We start from the raw sequence: 26,584 nt of genomic DNA on the forward strand, positions 1-26,584 counted from the left end.
ATCGACCCCTAGAAAGTTCAAATCGACCCCAGGGGGTCAATATCGACCACTTTGGGAACCCTTGCTATATACTATACTTTATCTCAGCAACTGCAAAGCACATTGGAATCACCATAGCAAGATGTTATTATGAAGTAATGGTTAATTACACTGGAGATAGAAGATTTGCTTCCTAGACATTTTTGGTTGCTTTATCCTGATTCTCACACAAATCACATGTACTTTTTGGTATCATGTACCATTTTATTGTAATTGCCTATTTTTGTGATTTCCTTTCATGTTTTACATATACATATTGTGAGAAGCAGCCCGGACACGGACAGACGGACATCATATTGTCACCCAACACACGTTTATTATACATATTTACAAGTTATTAAATCGCACAAACCCAGTGCCTCCAGCACCGATCCCCCAGAGTCCAGGCCTCTCTCTCCAGTGCCTTTCCTCTTCAGGCTGCCTCCACTCATCTCCAGTCAGACTCTTGTCCACCTCCACCCTACTCCAGTCACTGTCTGAAGGGAGGCGGCCCCTTTTATGCACACCCGAATGAGCTCCCGGTGCTTCCCGACACTCCTCCACCGACACTCCCCTGTGTGGCGGAAGTGCCGGCTGTACACCCAGAAGGACTCCGGGTGTCCCCATTCTTCTTCCCCCTAGCACTTCCGGGTGTGGTGGAAGTGCTGAGGTCCAGGGCTCTCTAGGCACTGGGGTGCCCCACGGGCCCCTACAGGGTTGGGCTTCCAAGCCCTGCACCCGTGGTCCCCAACGCAACCAGGGCGGTTGCCCCCTCGTGGTCTGGAGGAGGCGCAAGCCTTCCTCCGGTCCTCTCGGGCGTCCCGGCTGGGTACCAACCCCAGCGGCCTGCCACAATATACTGTGCTACAACTTCAACTAGAACATCTCTGGTGATCTAAACATAGTGGTGCTGTTACTAGGAATGCAATTCCAATTCTTAGTACTGTGAATGGGACAGCCATGCTAAAGAGACTCATTACAACCGGCCTCTCCATAAGCGTTTTATTCCAGGGCACAAAAATGTGGCAAATAAACCGCTTGTTGGCCCCAAAAAGATATTTTTGGCCAATTCCTCATACATACATCATGATGAAACATGTCATGAAATTGATGAAAAAGGAAGGTGAAGGATTTCTATATTTGAGATAGATGTTTCCACAAAGCTGTTGCTAAGATTAAGGAAGACATTTTTGCTGACCCACAAATCAGACGCATCATCAGTGAAAAGTGGTCTGAGGATCTACTAGTGAGACTGGAGGAAATCACATGGAAGGCATTCTCAAATGTTGTTGAGAATTTTCTTGGCTATCACAGATCACAGAGCAGGAGACTACATCCAGCTGGTTGAGAAAGTGATTCAAAAACACAAAACCGTGAAGTACAGCATGTCACTAAAGATTCATTTTTTCTGCATTCACACTTGGACTTCCCAGCTAATCCTGGTGCATTTAGTAACAAATGTGGTGAAAGGGCATTGCAATGATGGAAAAGTGGTAACAGGGCCTGTGGAATCCATCACTGATAGCCGACTATTGATGGACATTGAAACAAGAGGCATCATGCTGAGTACAAATAAAAAACAGCAGCAAAACATTTCTAACTCTGTTGAACTAATAATCATTAAGAGAGTAAACACACTAAATTAAGTAAATGTTATTTTAATGTTTCTCTGATTCCCTTCATGACATGCCTGAGGCTCTATCTATCATAATTTGAAAAACAAAATTGTTATTTTGTTATTTGCTAATAACATGAATTCACAAATGTCACAGTACTATATATACTGTATATAATTAGGTTCTTCTGTAAAAGTGGGAGGAGGCAGAGCAATGGAGTCAGGTGGAGAACTTTGTTTCTTGGAACAATGAGAATTGTCTGCAACTTAACATCAACAAAACCAAGGAACTGCTTATTGAGTTTCACCGCACCCAAGAGCCTCTGTGCCCAGTCCATACTGAAGGAGTAAATGTGGAGGTGGCACATGGCTACAAGTATTTGGGGGTCCACATCAGTGACAGGCTGGATTAGTCTAGTAACAAAGAGTTGACTCTTTTTTCTTGGGAGACTGCATTTCTTAAATTTTTAATTCTGACATTTCAAGGCCATGTGGATTAGTTTACATAACAGCTCTATATTGTTCCAGGTGTGCAAGTGAGTGAGCACTATGATGGACTGGCGTCATGTCCATCACTGATTCCCTACTTGTGCCTAATGCTACCTGCAAAGACACTGGATCTGTATGTCCCTGACCTGGATAAGCAAATTGGAAAACTGATGGTCAAAATGTGAGATTACACTGTGGTTCAATGGTTAGCTCGGCTACCTCTCTGCTCCAGGACATTGGTTTTGAACATCAGCCCTCTTTCTATCTAAGTAGAGTTGCAATGTTCTCCTTGTGTCATGATTGAGTATGATTGAGTATGGTTGTTTTCCAGATACTCTGGTTTTCCTCCTACACCCCAAAGACAAGCTTGTTATGTTCATTGGCTACTTTATATTAGTCTGTTATGAGTGAATGTTGGTTCTTCACTTGTGCCCAATTCTGAAATTGGATAAACAGGATTCAGTTAATCAGCGAACCAAGTGGTGCTCTTTACACGTGTTCGTTATTTAATTTTTTACACATGTTTGACTTGTTTAGAAATGTTGGACATAGAGTTTGCCAATATGGCTTTCTTCTTAAACTTCTTCTGTTTTGCTTCTTTTTTACAGACCTAAATCTACTAGACTGGAATGCACAAAACTCTGTTGCCATTGCCTTGGACGCCTCTGTTTGTATATGGAGTACTGAACATTGCAGGCTGATGTGTGAAATTCACATGAACTCAAACTCTAAATATGCTTCCTCAATTGCTTGGATTAAAGATGGCAGCTGCCTTGCAGTTGGGACAAGTGACGGTGAAGTTCAGGTAACAGAGCATATTTATGAATAAATCAAGAGGTCGTGAAATGTCTTAAGAAGGAGGAAGTAGAGATATTTTTAAGTAGAATTTGGGAGATAAAACATTACGTTATAAAATAAAGAAAGGTCAAAATCATGAATCTTTCCTGTATGTAGTCACAGCTATACTGTCTCACAATAAACAAGAAAAATAAACTATAAATGAGTAAGAGAATCAAAAGTCAAAAAACAGTCAAAAGATCAAAACTGGGAGACAAGGAAATCTTCAACAAAGCCAGAACACAATCAGAAAATTCAGAGTCAAAAACAATGACTTGGATTCCCAAAACCAGGAAAGACTAAATTAAGATCTTTGGATGCAGCAACACAAGGTTTATCTGTGAAGATTGAATACCCAAGAAGTGCTTGGGGTGATCTTTGTATCATCACAAAATTTACATCACAAACAAATGTACCCTGGAGAATTCTGGGAAAGATCTCCACGGAGATGTCAGAAAGAGAAGCTCAACACAACAGAGTCCTGCAAACTGGAAATAAAACAACGTCATGATAGGAGGTGATTAAATAATCAACTTTTTTGGAATAGATTTCATTGGTCACAAAATTTTATAATCCAAATTTATATTAATAGAAACTGCATAGGAATTTACACAGAACATTTATCAAAGCTGGAAATCATAACAGTATCTCTCTATTATAAAAAAAATCTTGGGACGAGACGAGACTTTTTTTCCTGCGATGAGATGTGATCTTTTGTAGAGAGACAGAGAGACACTTGGTCAAGTCACGTCATACTCCCTACTTACAACCATTTTTAAACAAGACCATGGTCAACTAAGTTGTTGGAATGCTTTTGGCAGACACACTTCCTGTGCTCTGAGCTCTTAAAAATGTTATACATTCTAGATGACACGTCAATGACTAAGCTAGAAGAAGAAAGTGCAGCATGTCGAAAAGAGACCCAAAAGCGTTGGAGAGAAAGAATGCAAAAAGAACAAAAATAATCTATGTGCAAATTCTGAAAATAAGGAAAGTAATAATCAGCCTGTCCCGCGAGACTAGACTTTGTGCCAAGAGATTTAACCACGCCCGGGGCCGGAAAAAGACAAAGTAGAATGTTGTAAAGAATTAAAAAATGTAGGTTCAATACACATGCAGAGCAGGCTAGAGATAATGGAAGTAGGAAAATTCGAAAGTCACAAAAAAATGACAGTAAAGATCGAATTAGCGCAAACAAATGGAAAATATTACTCGGTGAAATAATGGAATGGTGAAATAACAGAATGGTGAAAAGAGATCGAATATTGTTTGAGGATGTCTCGGGGAGAAGAGAGACAAGGCAGTGAGACAAAAGGACAGCTGCTGTACCTGCTTTTAAACGTTCGAAGCGCTGCACGAGATGCAGATCATGCAGAATGGCAGCAGCAGCAAACCAGCAGCTGATCAAGCAAAGAGGATGTAAAAAAAAAACTGTATTTGTTTCCCATTGTATCACTTTTTAAGTTGGGTTTCGGAGGAGCAACTGCATCGCCTTGGGGTGCATTCAGCCCCCCTGTTCACAACAGCGTGTAGTGCTGGCGTGGAAGAGGTTGGCGAGCGAAGCCCCCTAGTCTAATTAATTAAGAAAAACGTTGTCAAAGTACCGTTGCACAAGTTCTGAAATTAAGGAAACTATAACTATTATGGACACTCTCAAAGTTTTATAGTTTCCATACAATCTCAAAAAATATGTAGTGTGAGCTAAACACGTGGTACCTGCCTGAAGTCTGGAGAAATGACTGTAGAAGACAGATTTGATTACAGTGTAGGGAAGCCACAGACAAGCATTATGATTACATTTATTTGTTCAGATGATACTTTTTAAATGATCCTCATAAAGTGCATCTGAGTGTCCCCTGGCAGGTTAAGTGTCACTTAAGAGATGCAATATGAGCTGACAACGTGGAGGTTCACAGTCAAGCACTGTCTCTAAAAGTCTGCCTGCCTCGTATGATCCAAGCAGGCTGACAAACAGACACAGCAGTGCCATAGGCTGCCTTATTCATTCCTCAAGTATTTATACAATTGCATCTTCAAAAACTATTTTTACTGTTTATAGAGCTTTTAATATTTAATGCATTACATTTGTCACTTCCTAATGTTAAACACAAGTAGATGGCTCTGCAGTGGATTCAGTGAGTATTCAGACTCCTTCAGTTTCTTTACATTTTGTCATGTTATTGCCTTGTGTTAAACATCATTTCAATTGATTTTTTCCCCACATCAAGCAACACTCAATACCCCAGAATGACAATGGGAAAATGATTTTAGAATTTTTTAGAAATTTATATCAAATAAAAAACTGACATATCCCATTGACACAAATCTTCAGACCCTTTATTCAGTACTTAGTTGAAGCCCCTTTAGTAGCGATTCCAGCCTAGAGTCTTTTTGGGTTTGACATGACAAGCTTCACATAGTTGGATGTGGGGATTTTCTGCCATTCTTCACTTCATATCCTCTCAGACTCTGTCAGGTTTGATTTAGACCATCAGTGGACAGCTATTTTCAGGTCTTTCCATACATGTTCAATCAAGTTTAAGTCTGGGCTCTGGCTAGGTCACTCAGGAATATTCCCAGAGTTGTCCCTAAGCCACTTCTGTGTTGTCTTTTTTGTGCTTAGGGTCATTGTCCTTTTGGACAACAACCCCAAAACACAATACATGCTTGACCATTTGAATGGTGTTGCACAGATGACAAGTGGTGCCAGGTTTCCTCCGGATATGACGTTAATCTTGGTTTCATCAGACCAGAGAATCATGTTTCTCACAGTCTGAGATTCCTTTAGGTGCCTTTTTGCAATCCCTGAGCAAGGGTGACCATCGGCTTCTTGATTACCTTTGTTACCATGACCCTCTCCCCATGATTTCTTAGTTAGGCTGGGTAGCAAGCACTAGGAAGAGTCATAGTTGTTCCAAGCTTCTTCCATTTAAGAATTATGAAGGCAACTGTACTCTTGAGAACCTTCAGTGCTGCAGGGTTTTTTTATAGCCTTCCATAAATAGATAGAATCCTGTTTTTAAGCTCTGAAGGCAATTCCTTTGACCTCATGGCTTGGTTTTTGCTCTGATACATTTAGTCACCAGCTGGACCTTCTATAGAGAGGTGTGTGCCTTCATAATCCTGTCCAATCAATTGAGCTCACCACAAGTGGACTCCAAACAAGTTGTAGAAACATCTCAGTGATGATCAACAGAATGGGATGCAGCTGAGTTAAGTTTCCGATGTCACAGCAAAGGGTCTCTTTACATGCGTCCATGTGATTTTTCAGTTTGTATTTTCCTATGATCCTATTTTCACTTTTTCATTCTGAGCTATTGGGTGCTGATTGATGGGGGGTGGGGGTGAATTTAAATGATTTTAGAATAATGTTCCAACATAAAATATGAAAAAAGTGAAGGCATCTGAATACTTTCTGAATCTGCTGTATGTAATGCAGTATATGGAACTTTACATCAAGTCTTGGCTGATACTATGAATAATTCGATTTTCACCTTGAAAGGCTAACACTTCAGAATATAAGTATACTGGTGTTCACTTTGTAAGGTGCTATGAATTTTAGAGATAACACCTAATTATGATTTTCTCATGATTTTGTTTTCCAAATATGCGTCTTTTTTCCATTCTTGCAGCTATGGGATATCGAAACAAGGAAAAGACTTCGAAACATGTGTGGTCACACGTCTGTTGTGGGGGCATTAAGCTGGAATAACCACATCCTTAGCAGGTGGGATGTTCTTTTTTTTTGTCAAGAATGTTTACTCCATTAAATGCAAAAGTAAAATGATACACCTGGATTTAAATACTGAACAGCAAAGTTTCTTTCATGATGGTTTGAAAAAGAATTGGAAAATGTGGCAGGGTTCTAAAACTAAAAAGATAAAATTTTGTCAAACCAAATGAAATAGCTAAATAAACCTGTAATCACTAAGAGAGCATAAAGTCAAAGCCTAAAAACTGAAAAAAGAAATTGATTGACAAACTAGTTTTCCTTTCACTAAAAAGGGTATTTTATTTTCTTTATCTAAACAAAGTTGAGATGATTACCAAACACACTGTTTTACCTTAACTCTTTCAAAGCAGGTGTCAACAAAAATCGACATAAAGGTGTAGCTGTTTTTAATGCTGACACATGTGGATTATTTGCTCCACTAGATGGCAGCAATGTCTACACACTAAACTTGGACTCATACACTTCAGGTATCTCTTCTCCTTATAGCAGAGTACCAAAAATTCAGACATGAGCGTCAGTAGGCTTTGTGCCCTAGGAACCAAGTTACCTGAACTATTCTGTAACATTTCAGTAATTATTTAACACCCTGATGGTGATCTTTCTGATCATAAAATAAGTAAATACGATAGCAAGTGACGAGAAGAATTCATAATTAATTTCAGATTTACAGTATTTGAGGGTTCCTCTAGAGTGCCTCTTTCTCTTGCACGATTTCGCTCAAAAACTAATCAGAACATCATCAGCACATGGTCACCTCATAACAGGTTTAAGTTTTGAGTTTGGTATTTTTCTGTCCAACCATTTTAGCTCTAGACCGTCCTCAAGAATCTGTGACACACTGTAATGGTGACTACATATTTTATGTGCTTTGTTTCTGCACCTTGTTCCTATGTCCTAGGAATTAAGTATTTTAAGGATATCTGTGGGTCTTTGCATAAATGCGCTGATGTGTGTCATAAAAGGAGTTACTGACTGAAAAAAGACAAAGAGGTGCGCATTTTACAAAAAAAGGAGAGGAGTAGGAGTTGGGAAAGAGGGTTAGAAAGGGAGCAATCTGTAAGGCATGAAACGCTCTGTATCTAGATTGGTTCAGGCACACGCAAGAACGAGTGCTGGCTGACCAGGGGAGGACATTGGTGCGCACGGCGCTGCCTTTTATTTGTGATGCTTGCATCTTCCATTAAGGGACGTTAAAGCCATTACACCCAGAGGTGAGACGGACTTTGGCATTTATCTGTAATGGGCAAATGTGACAGTGGTATATTTGACCAGTGTGCTGGATTTAACAGCAAAATACTCAGCCTAGTTAGATCCAAAGCTAAAAAAAGTGCGATCTAAAAGGGACTGGGGAATGCGTATGAGGTGTATGTTTGACTTATATTTGTATTTATATGTATATATATATGCATGTGCTGTGAATATTCTTGTGCTATCTGTAAGTAGTCAAATTTCTTTTTTTTGATTTGTCTCATTTCCTTTTTCTGCTTTAATGTTTTTCTGGGTAGTGCATTTAAAAGGGGTATTCAGGGGTGGGGTCATATTAATTAGTATCTGTTTATTGTCTGTCAAATTTTTGTATAGGATTAGTCTAAAAGGGAATATGTTTATAGTTCTGTTTGGGATTCAATAATATACTATCTGAAATACCCAGCGTTGGCCGTGAGGAAAATAATTTTTTTTTTTAAATTGTTTGAGAAAAATATAATTAAAAAAAAAAAGCAACTTTAAAAATAAAAATAAATTAACAAGCAATGAAGACTCACTAATGTGCTTGTCTTGCAGTCTTGTATGTATGTTATCATCCAGTTGAACCGGCCACCTCTATTTAATTGGTGGCGCTCAAACATAAAGAATGCTGTCAGTCACTTCCAGTTCACCCTCTGGTGGTCTTTCCGAGTGTCAACTGGATGATAACATGCATACAAGACCGCAAGATCACTCCCACCCTACCCAGAAGGGGGTGGGTTAGGGCTGATTTCACCCTACAGTATTTTTAGTCGACCAACGAGAAAGATCTGTACCGAGTTTCATGAAAATCGCTCCAGCCGTTCGGAAGTGATGCTGAAACATACATACAGTACATACTGTACACACATTGACTTTTATATATATATATATCTATACTAATTAATAAAAGGCAAAGCCCTCACTGACTGACTGACTGACTGACTGACTGACTGACTGACTGACTGACTCACTCACTCACTCACTCACTCACTCACTCATCACTAATTCTCCAACTTCCCGTGTGGGTGGAAGGCTGAAATTTGGCAGGCTCATTCCTTACAGCTTACTTACAAAAGTTAGGCAGGTTTCATTTCGAAATTCTACGTGTAATGGTCATAACTGGAACCTGTTTTTTGTCCATATACTCTAATGGAGGAGGCGGAGTCAAGTATCGCGTCATCACGCCTCCTACGTAATCACTTGAACAAAAAACAAGGAAGAGATTTACAGCACGAGTCAAACGCGGGAACGAAGGTAAATGACGTTAACTGTTGAGTGTCTTTTAATACTGTGTAAGCATACATATTAACACATGTGCAATTAAACTTGTGCATTTACGGGGTGATTTCTCAGGTTTAAAAGCTCGCCTTTTATCAAACGCGGGAACAAAGGTAAATGACGTTAATTTTTGAGTGTCTTTTAATACTGTGTAAGCATACATATTAACACATGTGCAATAAAACGTGTGCATTTACGGGGTGATTTCTCAGGCTTAAAAGCTCGCCTTTTATTAAAAAGGTAAATGCTAACTGTTTTCATTCTGAAGGGCACAAACCACGTTAGATTTCAGCCGTTAAACGCGCAAAAATGTCTGTACACCAGATAAATAAGCGCAACATATTATCAGTTGTATTGTATGCTTACAATACATATAGAAATGTGTTAATCGTTAACTAATAGTATCGGATGGTGTTTTTCGACTCGCGCCTTGATTTAAACGATTGCATGTCTTGGTGGGTTTGCATAGTTTATTGTCAATATCTTTACAGCTCTTTTTAAGACTTATTGACTGAAACGGGCTTTCATGAAAAAACTTAGGGCTTTGCTGCAAGATACACCCTCCACAATTTAAGGAAGTAAAAATAAAAGGTATATATTTCTGTTTTATTTAAACCTTTTAAGTTCGTATGCATAGCCCCATTTGGCTGTTTTAGGTTTTTTTTTTTCTTCAGTAATATTTAATCTCCTTAAAGAAAAACAACATATGCATTTTACTTTTTTTGTATCTCTTTAGTAATATTTTAGTGTTAAAGGATAATGAACATTTAAACCTTTTATGTTACTTTATAGTTATTTTACACAATGTTGAAAAATTAATAAGAAAGCTACATATTTTGGCAGCTGCTGCTTTAATTTTCAATGAAATGAAAAAAGCTCTCCAAGAGAAAACCTCAATGAAGAAGAAACAGTTTGCACTATCTAAAAAGGAGAAACCCTCATTTATAAAGGTTTGCTGCAGATGACTTAACTGAAAATAAATGAATAGTTCCTATGTGTATAATACATATTTATCTATTTGACTTATGCCTTTATTCCAGCAACTTGCAACATCTGAGGTACAATTTGTTACATTACTTTTGTTTTTTGCAGCACAGGCAGGTGAAGTGACTTCCTCAGGGTCACACAGTGGTGTCAGTACCAGGATTTGAACTGACAAGCTCCGGGTTTGCTGAAATATTACTGAAGAATGAAAAAAAACGAAAACGGGCAAATGGGGCTATGCATACAAATGTCCATCCATCCATTATCTAACCCGCTATATCCTAAATACATGAGCCAATCCCTGCAAACACAGGGCACAAGGCAGGAAACAAACCCCGGGGAAGGTGCCAGCCCACCGCAGGGCGCACACACCCACACACACCCACACACCAGGGACAATTTAGAATCGCCAATGCACCTAACCTGCATGTCTTTGGACTGTGGGAGGAAACCGGAGTACCCGGAGGAAACCCAGACAGACATGGGGAGAACATTCAAACTCCACGCAGGGAAGCAAACCCGGGTCTCCTAACTGGCACCTTTCACTGCACCACCATACTGCCCGCATACAAACTTAAAAGGTTTAAATAAAACAGAAATATATACCTTTATTTTTCCTTCCTTAACTTGTGGAGGGTGTATCCTGTAGCAAAGCCCTAAGTTTTTTCATGAAAGCCCCTTTCAGTCAATAAGCCTTAAAAACAGGTGTAAAGCTAAACTTGCAGCACCGCTATTCAATTACACTTGCCTAACGCCTCTCCTAAGGGGACATATTGTGGGATCTGGGCATCCATCAAAGCACCAATCACAGGCCCGATTAGAAAGCGGGAAGCTGTGATTTGTCGTCTCCCTCCCATGTAACAATCACAGCTCGTGTTACAATGCACTATGTATGTATGTATATATGTATACGTGTGTGTTTATGTATGTGTGTATATGTATGTGTATATATATATGTTGATATGTGTATATATATATATGTATATATATGTGGATGCGTATATGTATATATATATGTATATGTAGATATGTGTATATGTAGATATGTATATATGTATATATGTATATGTATATATATGTTTACATAACCTCTTTAACACACTACTTCTCCGCTGCGAAGCGCGGGTATTTTGCTAGTATATATATATATATATATATATATATATAGATAGATACTCTTGTTTGTTTAATTTACTTAATTGGTCTGGTGGTTATTTTGCCATTCATAAAGGCCACCTCCATTAAAGTTGATCACATTAGGGCTAAGATTCTGTTTGTTTCCGAACCTGATATAATTAGTCTCTTGTAAGAGTAGGAGGTTCTCGTGTGTGTCGGGCTCCTCATCTTACATTTGGAGGAACTCACTACAATACAGACAGACACTTACTATCATAGAGATATCAATGTTTTCGGTATCAGGGGACCCTAAAATTTCAAGATCTGTTAAAAGGCAGAGATCGAAATTTTTGACGATTCTAAAGCTTTTGCTCTCCCCACCATAGACGATTGGTTATGCTGGGGGAGGGCACAAAGCAAAAATTGTTCTCAGTTGCCAAGCGAGCTAACTGAACATTGTTTTCCATCTGCCTATGAAAACAAGAAATACAAGAGTTACAATTTGCAAATCATTTACTGATTTTTCCAGGGTTAAATACATTTTAGTGGACTTCTTACAAAGTTTAGTTTTTTTTTACTTTAGGGAATCTTTTGTAATTGTCATTTGCATGATTTATTTTGATTTGAAATTTTTGTTTTTGTTGTTATTATTAACTTCTTATTTTTGTTGTTCCTATTTTGTCTATCATGGGTACCTTTATTTTGAGGTTTGGAGTCATGTGAGATCTGGTAGTTGCAGAATGAGATATCATTGGGTCAAACAAAAAAAAAACACCATTATGTGAATCGAAACTTGCCTGTTTCACCCATCACTAGTCTATTCTGAATCATTTGCTGGTTGTAATAGTGGTGGGATGGATTTCCACAGGAGTTGTTGTATGCCAATAATTATTTTCATATGGCAAAACACACAGCAGAATTAACTGAGAGGATACTGAAAGTTACAATTCTTTAGAATAAAGGAGACATCACTATAGTGATAGCAGCAGGTATGGAAGCAATTGGTGTAAGAGTGTTGTTGCATATGTGGTATGACACTCCATGTTTCCACATGTGTATGGGGAAAGCTGTACAGCCAGACAGGTTTAGGTTTAGAGGTTGAGAGCATGTGTAAGCCCAAACAAAATTATCACTAAAGTGTGGATAATTATTGACTTACACTCATACATGGAAAGTACATAAATCCAAACTTGTAAGTGAGCATTTTTAGGACAATGACCACACCAGTGGTTAAGATTTTGGAACTCAGACCCTGATGTTGTGGGTTTAAATCCCACTGCTTACACCATGTGACCAGGACCAAGTCACTTCACCTGCTTCTGGTGCAATTGAAAAAACAAAACAGACGTAACTAATTGTATCTCAAATGTTGTAAGCCAAATAAGTAAATATAAACTATGGCATTAAAAAGTTGGCCAGACCCCAGGTTTCATGTCCTTTATTGGTCAAGGCAACACTTAATGTACTGAGTAATATGCTGTAGGGGGCTGATATAAAAATGTCTTTTTGTCAGCTGTTTAGGATCCAGTAAGTTGAGTACAGTATGTTAAAAATGTTCCAGTCTCAGCTCAATTCTGCTATTGATAGGTGAAAAGGAAATGTTGAGTACTCTTGGGTCAAATAGTTTGTTTTCATGAAACATGTTATTACTGGGCGGCACGGTGGCGCAGTGGGTAGCGCTGCTGCCTCGCAGTTGGGAGATCTGGGAACCTGGGTTCGCTTCCCAGGTCCTCCCTGCGTGGAGTTTGCATGTTCTCCCCGTGTCTGTGTGGGTTTCCTCCGGGCGCTCCGGTTTCCTCCCACCGTCCAAAGACATGCAGGTTAGGTGGATTGGCGATTCTAAATTGGCCCTAGTGTGTGCTTGGTGTGTGGGTGGGTGTGTTTGTGTGTGTCCTGCGGTGGGTTGGCACCCTGCCCGGGATTGGTTCCCTGCCTTGTGCCCTGTGTTGGCTGGGATTGGCTCCAGCAGACCCCGTGACCCTGTGTTTGGATTCAGCGGGTTGGATAATGGATGGATGGATGTTATTACTGTTCATGTTTCCACCTTATGAAAAGTTAAAATTGGTTCAGAAGTGGGCTATTTAATATATTTCATTCTATTCACAATGCATATATTAACTGTATTTTTTATATTCCCTATCTCAGTCCACATTATTTATAGCGTTATTCACTTTGAACAGCATTTACAACTCTGCAGCACTCTGCTGGACTTTGTAAACACCTCTGTGGTTTATTTTATGATAACCCTTAATAAAATGACTCTTCTTTCACAGTGGCTCACGTTTAGGATTCATCCATCACTATGATGTAAGAATGGCTCATCACCACATAGGCTCTCTGCGTCACACCAAAAGTATTTCTGGCCTCAAGTGGTCACCTGATGGCTGCCGGCTTGCAAGTGGATCCAGTGATGGCATTCTGAATATTTGGCCCAATGACCCAAACACAACATTTCGCTGCCGACCCTTGCAGTCTATGGTCCACCCCACAGCTGTAAAGGTACTGTAGGAGGTAAAGCAACAGATTTAGAGCTTAGCTATAATGGTGCACAGAGAAAGGTGGAGTGGTAGATGCATTTTGTTTTGGTTTTGAACTATGGAATTTTGTCTTAAATGTTGGTTTGGAGACCTCATGATAGCATCTTTGGTGGAGAGATGTTATCAGATGCTTTGCTTGGGTGTACCATGGGTGGGAAGTTTCCTGCACCAGCTACTTTGACCCTTTACACTTTGAAGCAGAGCAGGAAATCTGTAGACACTGTAATAATTTATGATATCCTTTTCACCTGCCTGATACTGTGGTACAGCAAGTGGACACTAGAAGACACCATTGTCTAATGGATTACATAGCTTGGGTGTTCACTTTGAAACTGTAATTGACTCCATAGTAGAATATAAGTGCGTGTGAGTCAGGGAATAGCAACAAGTTGTCTAGAAGGAAGGTAGGGTGGCCATTACTTATGGGAAAACCAATAACGGGTAAAGTATTTGTTGGAGAACAGTAATGTCAGATCAATTGAGAGTCACCAATGAATCTTACACATCAATCAGTCTTTTCATTGTCAAAGATACTTTATGCAGTTTAGGGTTCTGGAGGCAGAGTGTACCCCCGAAGCATGGGACAGAAGGTAGAAACCAATTCTGGACAGAACGCTAGTCCATTTCAGGACATGCATGTGCACATAACCACACTTTCAGGCCAGGTTACAGTCATCAATAAATCAATATGTTGTTAATATAAGTGTCATTTTGTAAGAATGCCTTTATTACAGGTGCAGGTTGATGTTAAGGAAGGCTGTTGAGTTTGTTTTTTCATCCCTTAAGTGAAAATAAATATTACAGCCATCTAAGATATATCAAAAGTAGCACACCATGATTGTTTACTGTACAAGTGTCCACACTGTACTCAGTGTAGAGGTATTACTAAATAATTTGAAAAACCCTTGGGTAATAGAGGGCATAAAGTATATTGAAAGCAGATTCTTTCTAAGTTGAAAGTTAATTATTCAAATTAAATTCAGTTTATTTACATATTGAATGAGGAAAGCGGGTCTGTCTATGCCTCATACTTTACGTACCAGAACAGAATAGAAAAAAAGAGTTAAAGGTCAGAGATTACTTCAGAACTCACTTCAGCTGTTAGCCCTTCGTACAGTGCAGGCTCCGTCAGGCAACACACTGTTGTCTTTCAGAAAAAGGGGCAACCATAACTGTGCTGGCAGATCATTGGCCAGTTGGTAAATGTGACATGAGCTGTGAATTTCAGTCATGTAATTCGACATGGCGCAGCAATTAGATCAGGAACTGTGATCAGCAGATTTAGCATGCTCCACAACAAAAAGCTGTGTAATGTGACATCAACTTTAGTCTTCCATATTTTTATCTTCCCAGTCACCAGAAATGAATGATCCTGGTAGGACATCTGAGAAAGGCTTTTTCACCTTTGTCAATAAAGCATAAGTTGACTGAGTTTCAGATAATGCCACCATATATATCCAGGCAGGATTTCTGACACCAGCCAAATCCATGCCATGGTGAATTCATTGATTCTGGTGACATGTGATTGATTGTCCATTATCCAAATAGGGAGTTTGTTTTGTTTTGCTTTGTTTTGTTTTTTCTTTCCTTTTCTGCCTGAATTGTTAATTTCACATATTACAAATCAGTTACAAAACTTTCTTTTTTTTTTTGCCTTTTCTTACTTGTCATAATCATACCAGACGTTGCTGGTGCCACTAATTGTTTAAACTGCTATGTGATTCTGGTTTCATTAGGCAATGGACTGGTGCCCGTGGCAGTCTGAAATAGTAGCTGTCGGTGGAGGGATGACAGATGGAGTTGTACGTGTATGGGACATAAACAATGGGAACTGTCTTCGATCTACCGAGACCAAATCACAGGTTATTTTGTACATCATATAAAATGGTTGCTATATTCTTTTTTTTGGGATCATGTTTCTTTTATCAGCTAGTTATGACGCGATTGCGTATAGCAACATCATCATCAGGCACATCACCTTATGTATAGGGACATGCTTAACTCACTATCTATGAACTACTCTAGTAATTTACAACATGATGATGTGCTATTACCATCAATGTGTGGAAAATACATTAATGAAAACATCCAACCATCCATCCATTATCCAACCTGCTATATCCTAACTACAGGGTCACGGGGGTCTGCTGGAGCCTATCCCAGCCAACACAGGGCGCAAGGCAGGAACAAACCCCGGGAAGGGCGCCAGCCCACCACAGGGCACACACACACACACCAAGCACACACACGCACACGTACACACACACACACACACACACACACACACACACACACACACACACACAATACACCTAACCTGCATGTCTTTGGACTGCGAGGTAAAACCGGAGCACCTGTAGGAAACTCACGCAGACACTGAGAGAACATGCAATCTCCACACAGGGAGAATTTGGGATGTGAACCCTAGTCTCCTTCCTGCCAGGTAGTACTGCTACCACTATGTTATGCAATATTACAGTTATCAATATTTTTTCAAGTTTCACCTCTCTTGGTCAAAAATGCCTGTAGCATCTTCAGCTGTTGCCATTTACTGCAATATGCAATACTTGCAAAAGATAAATAAAACTGCTAGAAATTTTGGGTCTGGCTTTTGGGGCATACAATGGATGAGATCAGTACTGACTTTTTCACAACTTTCTTTCTTTTAAAAGATTTGCTCTTTACTATGGCTAGCATGCAGTAAAGAGATTGTGACAGGACATGGGCTTCCAAAAAATCAAATTGTGAGGTGGGATTTTCATTCACTTACAAGAAAGGCCGAGATAAAAGGTAAGACGATATGATCAATATGATATAGTGATTTATTTTATAATGAAAACATTTTTAAAGAAGCACCGTGTGTCATGTTTAAATCATTATCCTTCATTTTTATTTTACCATTTTACCATTTTTTGGAATGCAGGCTTATGATATCATTAGAGGTGCCATTTTGGAATTTAGTTGCTATGACCACGCAAGTGTACGATTGCGTGTGACATCATAGTGGCCATTTTATTTATGGGTGAACTGCTTTGTCTAAGGATGACTGATACTTATATCAATTAAGGATAGTTTTTTGAAAAGCAAGAGAGGAAAAGGTTACTTTTCCAGGCATTTTCTTTCCGAAGTTGTAGAAAAGTGTTTGGGTCCTGTTTGTTTTAGTCTTGATGGGCCAGACATGATTCCTGAACGAGAATACACATCTGGGGAGAACCCATTAAAAAGTTTGTAGTGAACAGCTGGTGAAATCCTGCGCTGCAAAGGCTTTACCCACAGGGCTTCTTCCTAAAACTCTTTCCCCGATTTCTACAGTCTGTGCATTTTAAACCACCACCGGGGATTCAGGAAGACAGCAAAAGATACTGAAAAAAAGACGACGCTGAGAGAAAATAAAAAGCTCACCTCTAGGAGCTCAGTAGCACAAAACAACTGAAACGTAATGATTAATTTATACATTTTGATGAGTGCTGCAACAGAAGTGAGAGTTACTTGGCTGCACGCGCTTGAGATGTGCTTCTGTCAGCTATGAGATCTTTCTGTTATATTGACTGTTGCATCACTAAATGTCATAACAGCAAACAGAGTCTGATAAGCATTGTGGTCCATATACTGTTCATTAAAACGCTGCAGCAATTCTAGCATGGCATGTTTGCATTTTCAATTAGACAGTAATGTTAACTTGTTTTAGTTATTCATTTAGACGTGCAGTCAGAAGATAGATAGATAGATAGATAGATAGATAGATAGATAGATAGATAGATAGATAGATAGATAGATAGATAGATAGATAGATAGATAGATAGATAGACTTTATTAATCCCAAAGGGAAATTCACATACTCCAGCATACTGATAAAGAAACAGTATTAAATTAAAGAGTGATAAAAAATGCAGGTATAACAGACAATAACTTTGTATAATGTTAACGTTTACCTCCCCGGGTGGAATTGAAAAGTCACATAGTGTAGGGGAGGAACGATCTCCTCAGTCTGTCAGTGGAGCAGGACATTGACAGAAGTCTTTCACTGAAGCTGCTCCTCTGTCTGGAGATGATCCTGTTCAGTGGATGCAGTGGATTCTCCATAATTGACAGGAGCCTGCTGAGTGCCCGTCACTCTGCCACAGATGTCAAACTGTCCAGCTCCATGCCTACAATAGAGCCTGCCTTCCTCACCAGTTTGTCCAGGCGTGGGGCATCCCTCTTCTTTATGCTGCCTTCCCAGCACACCATCGCGTAGAAGAGGGCACTCGCCACAACTGTCTGATAGAACATCTGCAGCATCTTATTGCAGATGTTGAAGGACGTCAGCCTTCTAAGAAAGCATAGTCGGCTCTGTCCTCTCTTGCACAGAGCATCAGTATTGGCAGTCCAGTCCAATTTATCATCCAGCTGCACTCCCAGGTATTTATAGGTCTGCACACAGTCACCTCTGATAATCACGGGGTCCGTGAGGAGCCTGGGCCTAAAATCCACCATCAACTCTTGCTGGTGTTCAGGTGTAGGTGGTTTGAGTCGCACCATTTAACAAAGTCCAAAGAAGTTCAAAGAAGGTGGAATCTGTGCAGCTGTCTCATTCTTCTGCTGGTGTTGTGAGGCAGATGTGTTATTTTGGGTGTGTTGTGTACTGAAATCTGCAACTACTGCGGCTCTTTGTTATCACCTCTCTTAATGGCAGTTCTTTTGATGGAGTGTGACACACCATTTACTTCAAATGGATATTTTGCATTTCATATTTTCATGGACATAGCTGCCAATTCTTATATCCACTTCCATCCAGCTTACATTCACTTCTACACTATCATCTTAACGCTGAACAACAGAAAGCACACATAGCATCTTTTGATGATGTGTTTTTCAAATTTGATAGCTTTGAATTCTAATTGAGTGTGTTATGTTTATTTATAACATGTGCAATGTGCTCTGTACACACTCAAAACACACATATGTTTTACAGGGGTCTTTTTAGGAGACTTTTCTGCTGTATAAGTTATCGTAATCAGATGCTTGCTGTCTGTAGGACCAGGATGAGTTCAAAGTTACCGTCCCTACTTTGAGCTCCACCTTCCTGAGACGCAGGATTGGTTTAGAAACGTGACACTCAGTGAGCCACCTAATTGTTTCCACCCAGTTCACTCAAGGTTGTCTCCAGACATATATATTATACTGTATGTCTGGCTCAGCGAGACTAGGTTTGTTTTGCTTCTAACCTTGAGCTCAGCTTTCACTTTTGATTTGGCTAATCATCGTGTGTACTGACCTCTGTTCTCTTCTACTTACAGTGTAATGTGAATGGTATTCCGAGTTTCTTATTTTGCCCAGTGTTAAATGACTGAGCTTAGACATATCAAAAAGTAGCTGTTATTGTGTATTCTTGTCACAGAATTTAAAGGAATACTCCACCTGAAAATTATATTTTTATTATGTTTCTTGCCACAGTAGTAGTCAGTAGAGATTTTTGAAAAGTTTTCAATGATTTCAAGTAGAACTGAGATAACAAAGTTTCTAAAATAAATGGTGACCAACACTGGACAACAGCATACAATATCAAAAAGATCTGTAAACAAATCTCACATTACCTGTGTTGTATTTTCCACATATCATATCATCCGGTCATATGCTCTAAATATCCCAAACACATGTGTTTTTTTTTTACTAAAATATTGTTTAATAAACAATTTCCTCAGAGATGCGAGATTGTGTTTTGTTTGGACATGAGCACAGGAGAGATGCTGGGTATACTGGGAGAAGAATGTTAAGGATAGAGCTGCCAGGTAAGAGGAAAAGAGGAAGGCCTAAGAGGAGGTTTATGGATGTGGTGAGAGAGGACATGAAGGTGATGGATGTGACAGAGCAAGATGGCGAGGACAGGAAGAGATGGAAGAAGATGATCCGCTGTGGCAACCACTAACAGGAGCAGCCAAAAGAAGAAGAAGAAGAAACCATTTCCAGAAAACACTCTCGGAAACAATAATTGAACAAACTCAAATGTAAGCAAGCATTTGATTTGAAGATCCCACCTCATTAGATTTATACTCCTGTTCACAACTGGGATACCTCAGGATTATTTAACAGCAGCCCATGTAACTTCACAGATGAGTTCACCTTGTCGTTGAAGCATTCCGGATATGCACAAATACGAGGCACGTTCCTGATAATGTTATCACTCACTTTTATTTTATTTTTCCTTTAACCTGTAGTTGTATTTGTCACTCAGTGCAGTTTGCAATATTGACATCACATTATGTTATGGAATGGACATGTATGTTTTCCCCCAGTCCTGGCATACTTATTGATGATAGAAATGCTAACGGCAATGGTACAATGCATTCTGAGGTGGATAGAAATATCTGATCTGCTCGAGTTCCAGTCAATGCCTCCAAAGTCATTGGATAGCACTTCTTCGTACAACAAGATAAACATCCCAAACATACTGCTAAGGCAACACAGGAGTTTGTCAAAGCTAATGAATGGAAAATTCTTGAATGGCCAAGCCACTCACCTGATTTAACTCCAACTGAGCAGGCCCTTCTAATGTTGAAAAGAAAACTTAAGTGGACGAGCCCCAAAACCAAGCAGGAGCTGAAAATGGCTACATTAGGCTTGGTATAGTATCGCCAGAGAAGATCCTCAGCCCCTGGTGATGTCTATAAATCGCAGACCTCAAGCAATCATTACTTGCAAGGGACATGTGACAAAGAACTAAATATGACAGATTTAATAGACCTGCCATTGCTGTGTCCCAAACATTATGGTGCCCTGAAATGGAGGGACTGTGTAGAAAACATTTTGTTATTTCCACACAGTGTGACCGAAAAGTATGGAAATCCCCTTAAATGAAAGTCTGCAATGTGTACTTCAATCCCGTCTAAATTGTTTGTTATTTTAAACTGTGGAGCAGAAGGGTAAGTCAAAGAAAAATGTGTCTTTGTCCCAAACATTATGGAGGACATTGTATATAAAAAATAAATAAAAATGCTTCCTATCTTATTGAACTTCTCATTATACTTTGTTGTGAAAAATGTCTGAAACATTACAGGAGATTTTTGTCTCTGCAAGTCAAAAAAGCACATTGTGCTTTCTCAGTGATTAATTAAAAATGTAATTAATTTAAAATTAATTTAATTAAAAGCTGCTATATCACTAGTAGCGTCAGGTATAGCATATGAATCAGAGCGACAAACAGAAATGCTCAGCCTGCAAAAAGAATATTCAGCAAATGTGAATGGAAAACAAAACATTTACGGCTGAAGCTAACACCTTATGTGAAAGTGTACAGTCTTTATCTGGCTAATAGTGGTCCATTTTAAAGACAAAACTTCCTTTAATATTTGTATTGCTAGGATGTATGAGGAAAGTAAAGTAGAAAAAGAAAGAGGACATGGGGAGAACGTATAAATTCCACATTGATGGTGATTGGGCCAGTGTTGTCAGAAAGGACAAGCAGCACCATTTGGTTAAGGGTGCATTAGATATACAGGATGTTCATAATTGAATATGTTGATTACAGTTTGTAATACTTTTTAATGAACACTGATAATCAACAGTGGCTAAAAAGGGGACAAATATAAAATGAATAAAAATATAAAAAGAGTTCACAATTTTTTTACCTTCAGATTAGGGATTTTTCCCATACTTTGCTGTGAAGAATTTCTGAAAGGTTACAGGAGATTTTGCTTCTGCAAGCCATAACAGTGCATTGTATTTTCTCAGTGATGGACGTCATCTTAAATTAGGAGCTACTATAGTACTACTTGTGCCGGGTATACTAATAAAGCGTACTGAACATACAAGAAAACTCCATGTGCAAACAACAACAACAGCAAAAATTTATTTACATAGCACATTTTCATACAACAATGTAGCTCAAAGTGCTTTACAAGATAACAGAAGAAAGTTACAAGAAGAGAAAACAATTAAGATTAGGCAATATATCTCTTTCTATATGAAATCCAGCATCTGTCTGTCTGTATGTATGCACAGTGCATCCGGAAAGTATTCACAGAGCATCACTTTTTCCACATTTTGTTATGTTACAGCCTTATTCCAAAATGGATTAAATTCATTTTTTTCCCCAGAATTCTATACACAACACCCCATAATGACAACATGAAAAGTTTACTTGAGATTTTGGCAAATGTATTAAAAATAAAAAAATTGAGAAAGCACATGTACATTATTCACAGCCTTTGCCATGAAGCTCAAAATTGAGCTTAGGTGCATCCTGTTTCCCCTGATCATCCTTGAGATGTTTCTGCAGCTTCATTGGAGTCCACCTGTGGTAAATTCAGTTGATTGGACATGATTTGGAAAGGCACACACCTGTCTATATAAGGTCCCACAGTTGGCAGTTCATGTCAGAGCACAAACCAAACATGAAGTCAAAGGAATTGTCTGTAGACCTCCGAGACAGGATTGTCTCGAGGCACAAATCTGGGGAAGGTTACAGAAAATTTCTGCTGCTTTGAAGGTCCGAATGAGCACAGTGGCCTCCATCATCCGTAAGTGGAAGAAGTTCGAAACCACCAGGACTCTTCCTAGAGCTGGCCGGCCATCTAAACTGAGCGATCGAGGGAGAAGGGCCTTAGTCAGGGAGGTGACCAAGAACCCGATGGTCACTCTGTCAGAGCTCCAGAGGTCCTCTGTGGAGAGAGGAGAACCTTCCAGAAGGACAACCATCTCTGCAGCAATCCACCAATCAGGCCTGTATGGTAGAGTGGCCAGACAGAAGCCACTCCTTAGTAAAAGGCACATGGCAGGCCACTTGGAGTTTGCCAAAAGGCACCTGAAGGACTCTCAGACCATGAGAAAGAAAATTCTCTGGTCTGATGAGACAAAGATTGAACTCTTTGGTGTGAATGCCAGGCGTCATGTTTGGAGGAAACCAGGCACCGCTCATCACCAGGCCAATACCATCCCTACAGTGAAGCATGGTGGTGGCAGCATCATGCTGTGGGGATGTTTTTCAGTGACAGGGACTGGGAGACTAGTCAGGATAAAGGGAAAGATGACTGCAGCAATGTACAGAGACATCCTGGATAAAAACCTGCTCCAGAGCGCTCTTGACCTCAGACTGGGGCGACGGTTCATCTTTCAGCAGGACAACAACCCTAAGCACACAGCCAAGATATCAAAGGAGTGGCTTCAGGACAACTCTGTGAATGTCCTTGAGTGGCCCAGCCAGAGCCCAGACTTGAATCCAATTGAACATCTCTGGAGAGATCTTAAAATGGCTGTGCACCGACGCTTCCCATCCAACCTGATGGAGCTTGAGAGGTGCTGCAAAGAGGAATGGGCGAAACTGGCCAAGGATAGGTGTGCCAAGCTTGTGGCATCATATTCAACAAGACTTGAGGCTGTAATTGCTGCCAAAGGTGCATCGACAAAGTATTGAGCAAAGGCTGTGAATACTTATGTACATGGGATTTCTCAGTTTTTTTATTTTTAATAAATTTGAAAAAACCTCAAGTAAACTTTTTTTACGTTGTCATTATCGGGTGTTGTGTGTAGAATTCTGAGGAATAAAATGAATTTAATCCATTTTGGAATAATGCTGTAACATAACAAAATGTGGAAAAAGTGATGCGCTGTGAATACTTTCCAGATGCACTGTATGTCTGTCCGCTTTTCACGAGAGAACTGATTAACGGATTTAGATTGCTTTTATTTTATGAGAATTTGCTTGAACATTCTGGTAGATTTTGCGACTTCTCTCATCATGCTAAGAATAATAGTTTGCTTGCAGCAGTGATTTATTCGTGCTAATCCGAGACAGAGGCTGCAGGCTGAGGGGAGGGGAAAGCGTGATGTCACGCGGGGCCCTCCTCACTAACATGCCAGCCTCCATTCAAGTCAGTCTACCTCTCGCCAAGTGTTGGAACGCTCCTTGCCTCCGCTTAGCTAGTGATACTTGTTTGTTCAACAGATATTATCATCTACAGATTGTTAAGGAGTAATGTTTGACGTTTTTGAGAGAGAAATAAGAGCTACGTGTGTTTTAGAAGATATCTGCTAATTGCCACAGATATCACGGCCACGGGCTTTTCTCTGCACACGGGGGACGCTCTCCTGTCAGAGCTGAACACGATCAGATACAGTGTCAACATTTGTCTTTGGAGCATACCTACTTTCCGCTTGGCCAGAATTACAGTTTTTTAATTTTTTTATTGATTTTTAAAGTTTGTCCTGTTTCACTACTATGTGGGCAGGCCGCAAGGGACAGCTTGTTAAACAATAAATAAAAACAAAACAAGGTGAGGTCAGATGGCCGGGAGGAGAGAAAAACAAAGAAATCTCCAGGTAGGCTGGAGATAAGAAAAATCTGCAGGGGTTTCAAGGCCAAGGGTCTGCCCAGACCCCACTGGGCATTCTACCTAACATAAATGATCCTAAATCAAACCTCTTAGCTTTCAGGCTTCACATGATAGGACTTGATGAAGTTGGTCTTGTGGATAGCTGAAACATCAAAACATCCACATTCATTCCATCATCTCAGGGGCCTGCATGGTGCTTTGATCAGGTGGTGGTGGCGGCACAGATTGCCACCACAGAAGAACCGGCAAAGACAGCAGAGAATAGTTGGGACTGTACAAATTGCAGATCTCTGAAGAATATAAAAATTCTACGCCAATATAGTCTATTATGAATACAACTGAAAAGTAGTTACGAAAAAGCCAAATTAAAATAACACATTTTTAGTAGTTTTTTAAAAATGTTCCGCTGTATCAACCTGTCGAATTTCTACAGGTAAAGTATTCCAGATTTTAGGCACATAACAGCAAAAGGTCGCCTCACCGCTTCTTTTAAGTTTGACTCTTGGAATTTTAAGCAGACCACCTTATGACTTGGAGTGTAGGGGGACAGGCATTCCAAAATATAGGACAGAACAAGATTATTTGAAAAAGAAATTGTATAAAAGCTCTTCCATTTTAAAAACATGGTACATTTTAACTAGTGGAAATCATTTTTGGATACTTTATTACTATTAATCCACCTTAAATTAGGCAACCAGTTTCTCTAAATTTGGAAAAATGAATTCAGAATATAAATGGACACAACAATGGATGGATGGGTTTACACCTGACTACCCTATAAAGGTCCCCCTTCATTTACAGCATTTATCCGTACACGTCTTGAACTTGTTTTGTTGTGCATGGTCTTATAAAACTGGTGTCTATCTTGGTACTATAAAGTTCAAAGCAGGGACTAATCCTAGATGACCCGATTAAAGGGAGAGCACATTAATATTTTAGATATGTCTTGTTCTCATGTGTTGTTGTTTCATGCTGTTTTTCAGGTCACAAAGGTCGAGTGCTCAGCCTCGCACAAAGTCCCAGTGGGAGTCACATTTTTTCAGCTGCAGCAGATGGGACAGCTTGTATGTGGAAAATTTCTGGGGATTAAAGCATTGGAGAATCTGGTCTTTGAAAATTCATTAAATATGGATTGAAAACAAAGTATTTACGGCTGAAGCTGACACCTCAAGTGAATGTGCACAATACTAAACTGGCTAAAGCACTTTTTATGACTTGTAGAAGACGATTCTTTCTGTCTGTTTCTTTCTGTCTGTCTGCATGAGTCTATTGGTGGAATTGCATTTTCAATAAAGGAAAAAAGCACCGTCAGACATGACAGCAGAGACAATGTGCTGCTGGTGTGGAAGGGATTTACACTACAGCCAGAATGAAGAGCATGGACTATGTTAGTGCAATTGAAACTACAGTACTACTCTGAAATATCAGATACCAATATTTATATATTTATTTAATGGAATTATTATGAATAAAGATCTGTCTCAGTCAGTTCTGAAAAGCATTCATTCTTACTTATTGGTTTCTATCACACTGTTCTGTTGTAGGTGTATTTTCAGATCTTTGTCATCATACAGACAAATCACACTTTTTCCATTATGGTTCCCTAAGATGATGAAGTAGCACATCTTTGAAAAATGTCACACTTTTATAATTAGAAATAACATTTTAGCTCATCTGCAAAGCAACAGGCTGCTGCTTTGAATACGTCAATCCCGACAGTCAAACAGAGAGAAAACCAAGCTGTGCACAAGCTGTAGAAAAAGTACCAAGCCAGCATTTGTGTTCAGATACCACAGAGATAGTCTCATGGTTCTTGGTATTAAACTTAAGGCTGGGTGGGTTATAGAGATCAGGGCCATCACATAAGCCAATGTGATTTTAAAAATGTGTGGCAGACATTGTGGGGAAGGAACAGTTGGAGACCCATCCAGGGGAAAGTATTTCTGAAGCCTGGCATTATAATTGGCACAAGACCTATACAGTGTACTCATGGAAGAAAAGTGTCAAACATCAAGTGTCATGTCCATATCACCTTCTGTGGTCTTCAGAATTCTCAAAGGTATAAATAAATTTGATCTGTCATAATTGTTTTAATTTAATAGGAATTGAATGACCTACCCAAGGACACAGGATAATAAAACTGTTATGCCAGAGTTCTGTTTCAAGAGTTCAGCTCACCATTTAACACTGTTGTACCAACAAAGCTAACCACCAAACTCCTCATTTTAAGACTCAATGCTACACTCTGCAATTGGATTTTGGAAATCTGAAGCGACAGACCTTAGCATGAGCAGATTGGCAGCATCACATACTCTATGTTGAACCTCAACACAGATACTCCACAGGGTTGTGTACTGAGCCCTCTTCTGTAGTTCTTGTTAACCTCTGACTTTGTGGCCAGACATTCCAAATCCATCAGTAAATTTGTTGATGACACCAT

The 26,584-nt window shown here is 39.5% G+C and overlaps 1 protein-coding gene across 1 annotated transcript in view; it reads left to right on the forward strand.

Annotated features, from left to right (window-relative positions):
• The window catches only part of LOC114652884 (cell division cycle protein 20 homolog B-like), a 61,875-nt gene extending 36,258 nt beyond the window's left edge, over positions 1-25,617 (forward strand). The window contains exons 5-10 of the mRNA XM_051928037.1: positions 2,731-2,927; positions 6,592-6,686; positions 13,571-13,796; positions 15,571-15,696; positions 16,507-16,624; positions 25,128-25,617. Of these exons, the coding sequence (XP_051783997.1) occupies positions 2,731-2,927; positions 6,592-6,686; positions 13,571-13,796; positions 15,571-15,696; positions 16,507-16,624; positions 25,128-25,234 (869 nt within the window). The 3' untranslated portion in view covers positions 25,235-25,617. The remainder of the gene's footprint in view (positions 1-2,730; positions 2,928-6,591; positions 6,687-13,570; positions 13,797-15,570; positions 15,697-16,506; positions 16,625-25,127) is intronic.
• The last annotated feature ends 967 nt before the right edge of the window (positions 25,618-26,584 follow it).

The sequence above is a fragment of the Erpetoichthys calabaricus genome, chromosome 5 (assembly GCF_900747795.2).
Source record: "Erpetoichthys calabaricus chromosome 5, fErpCal1.3, whole genome shotgun sequence".
NCBI classification, from domain to species: Eukaryota; Metazoa; Chordata; class Cladistia; order Polypteriformes; family Polypteridae; genus Erpetoichthys; species Erpetoichthys calabaricus.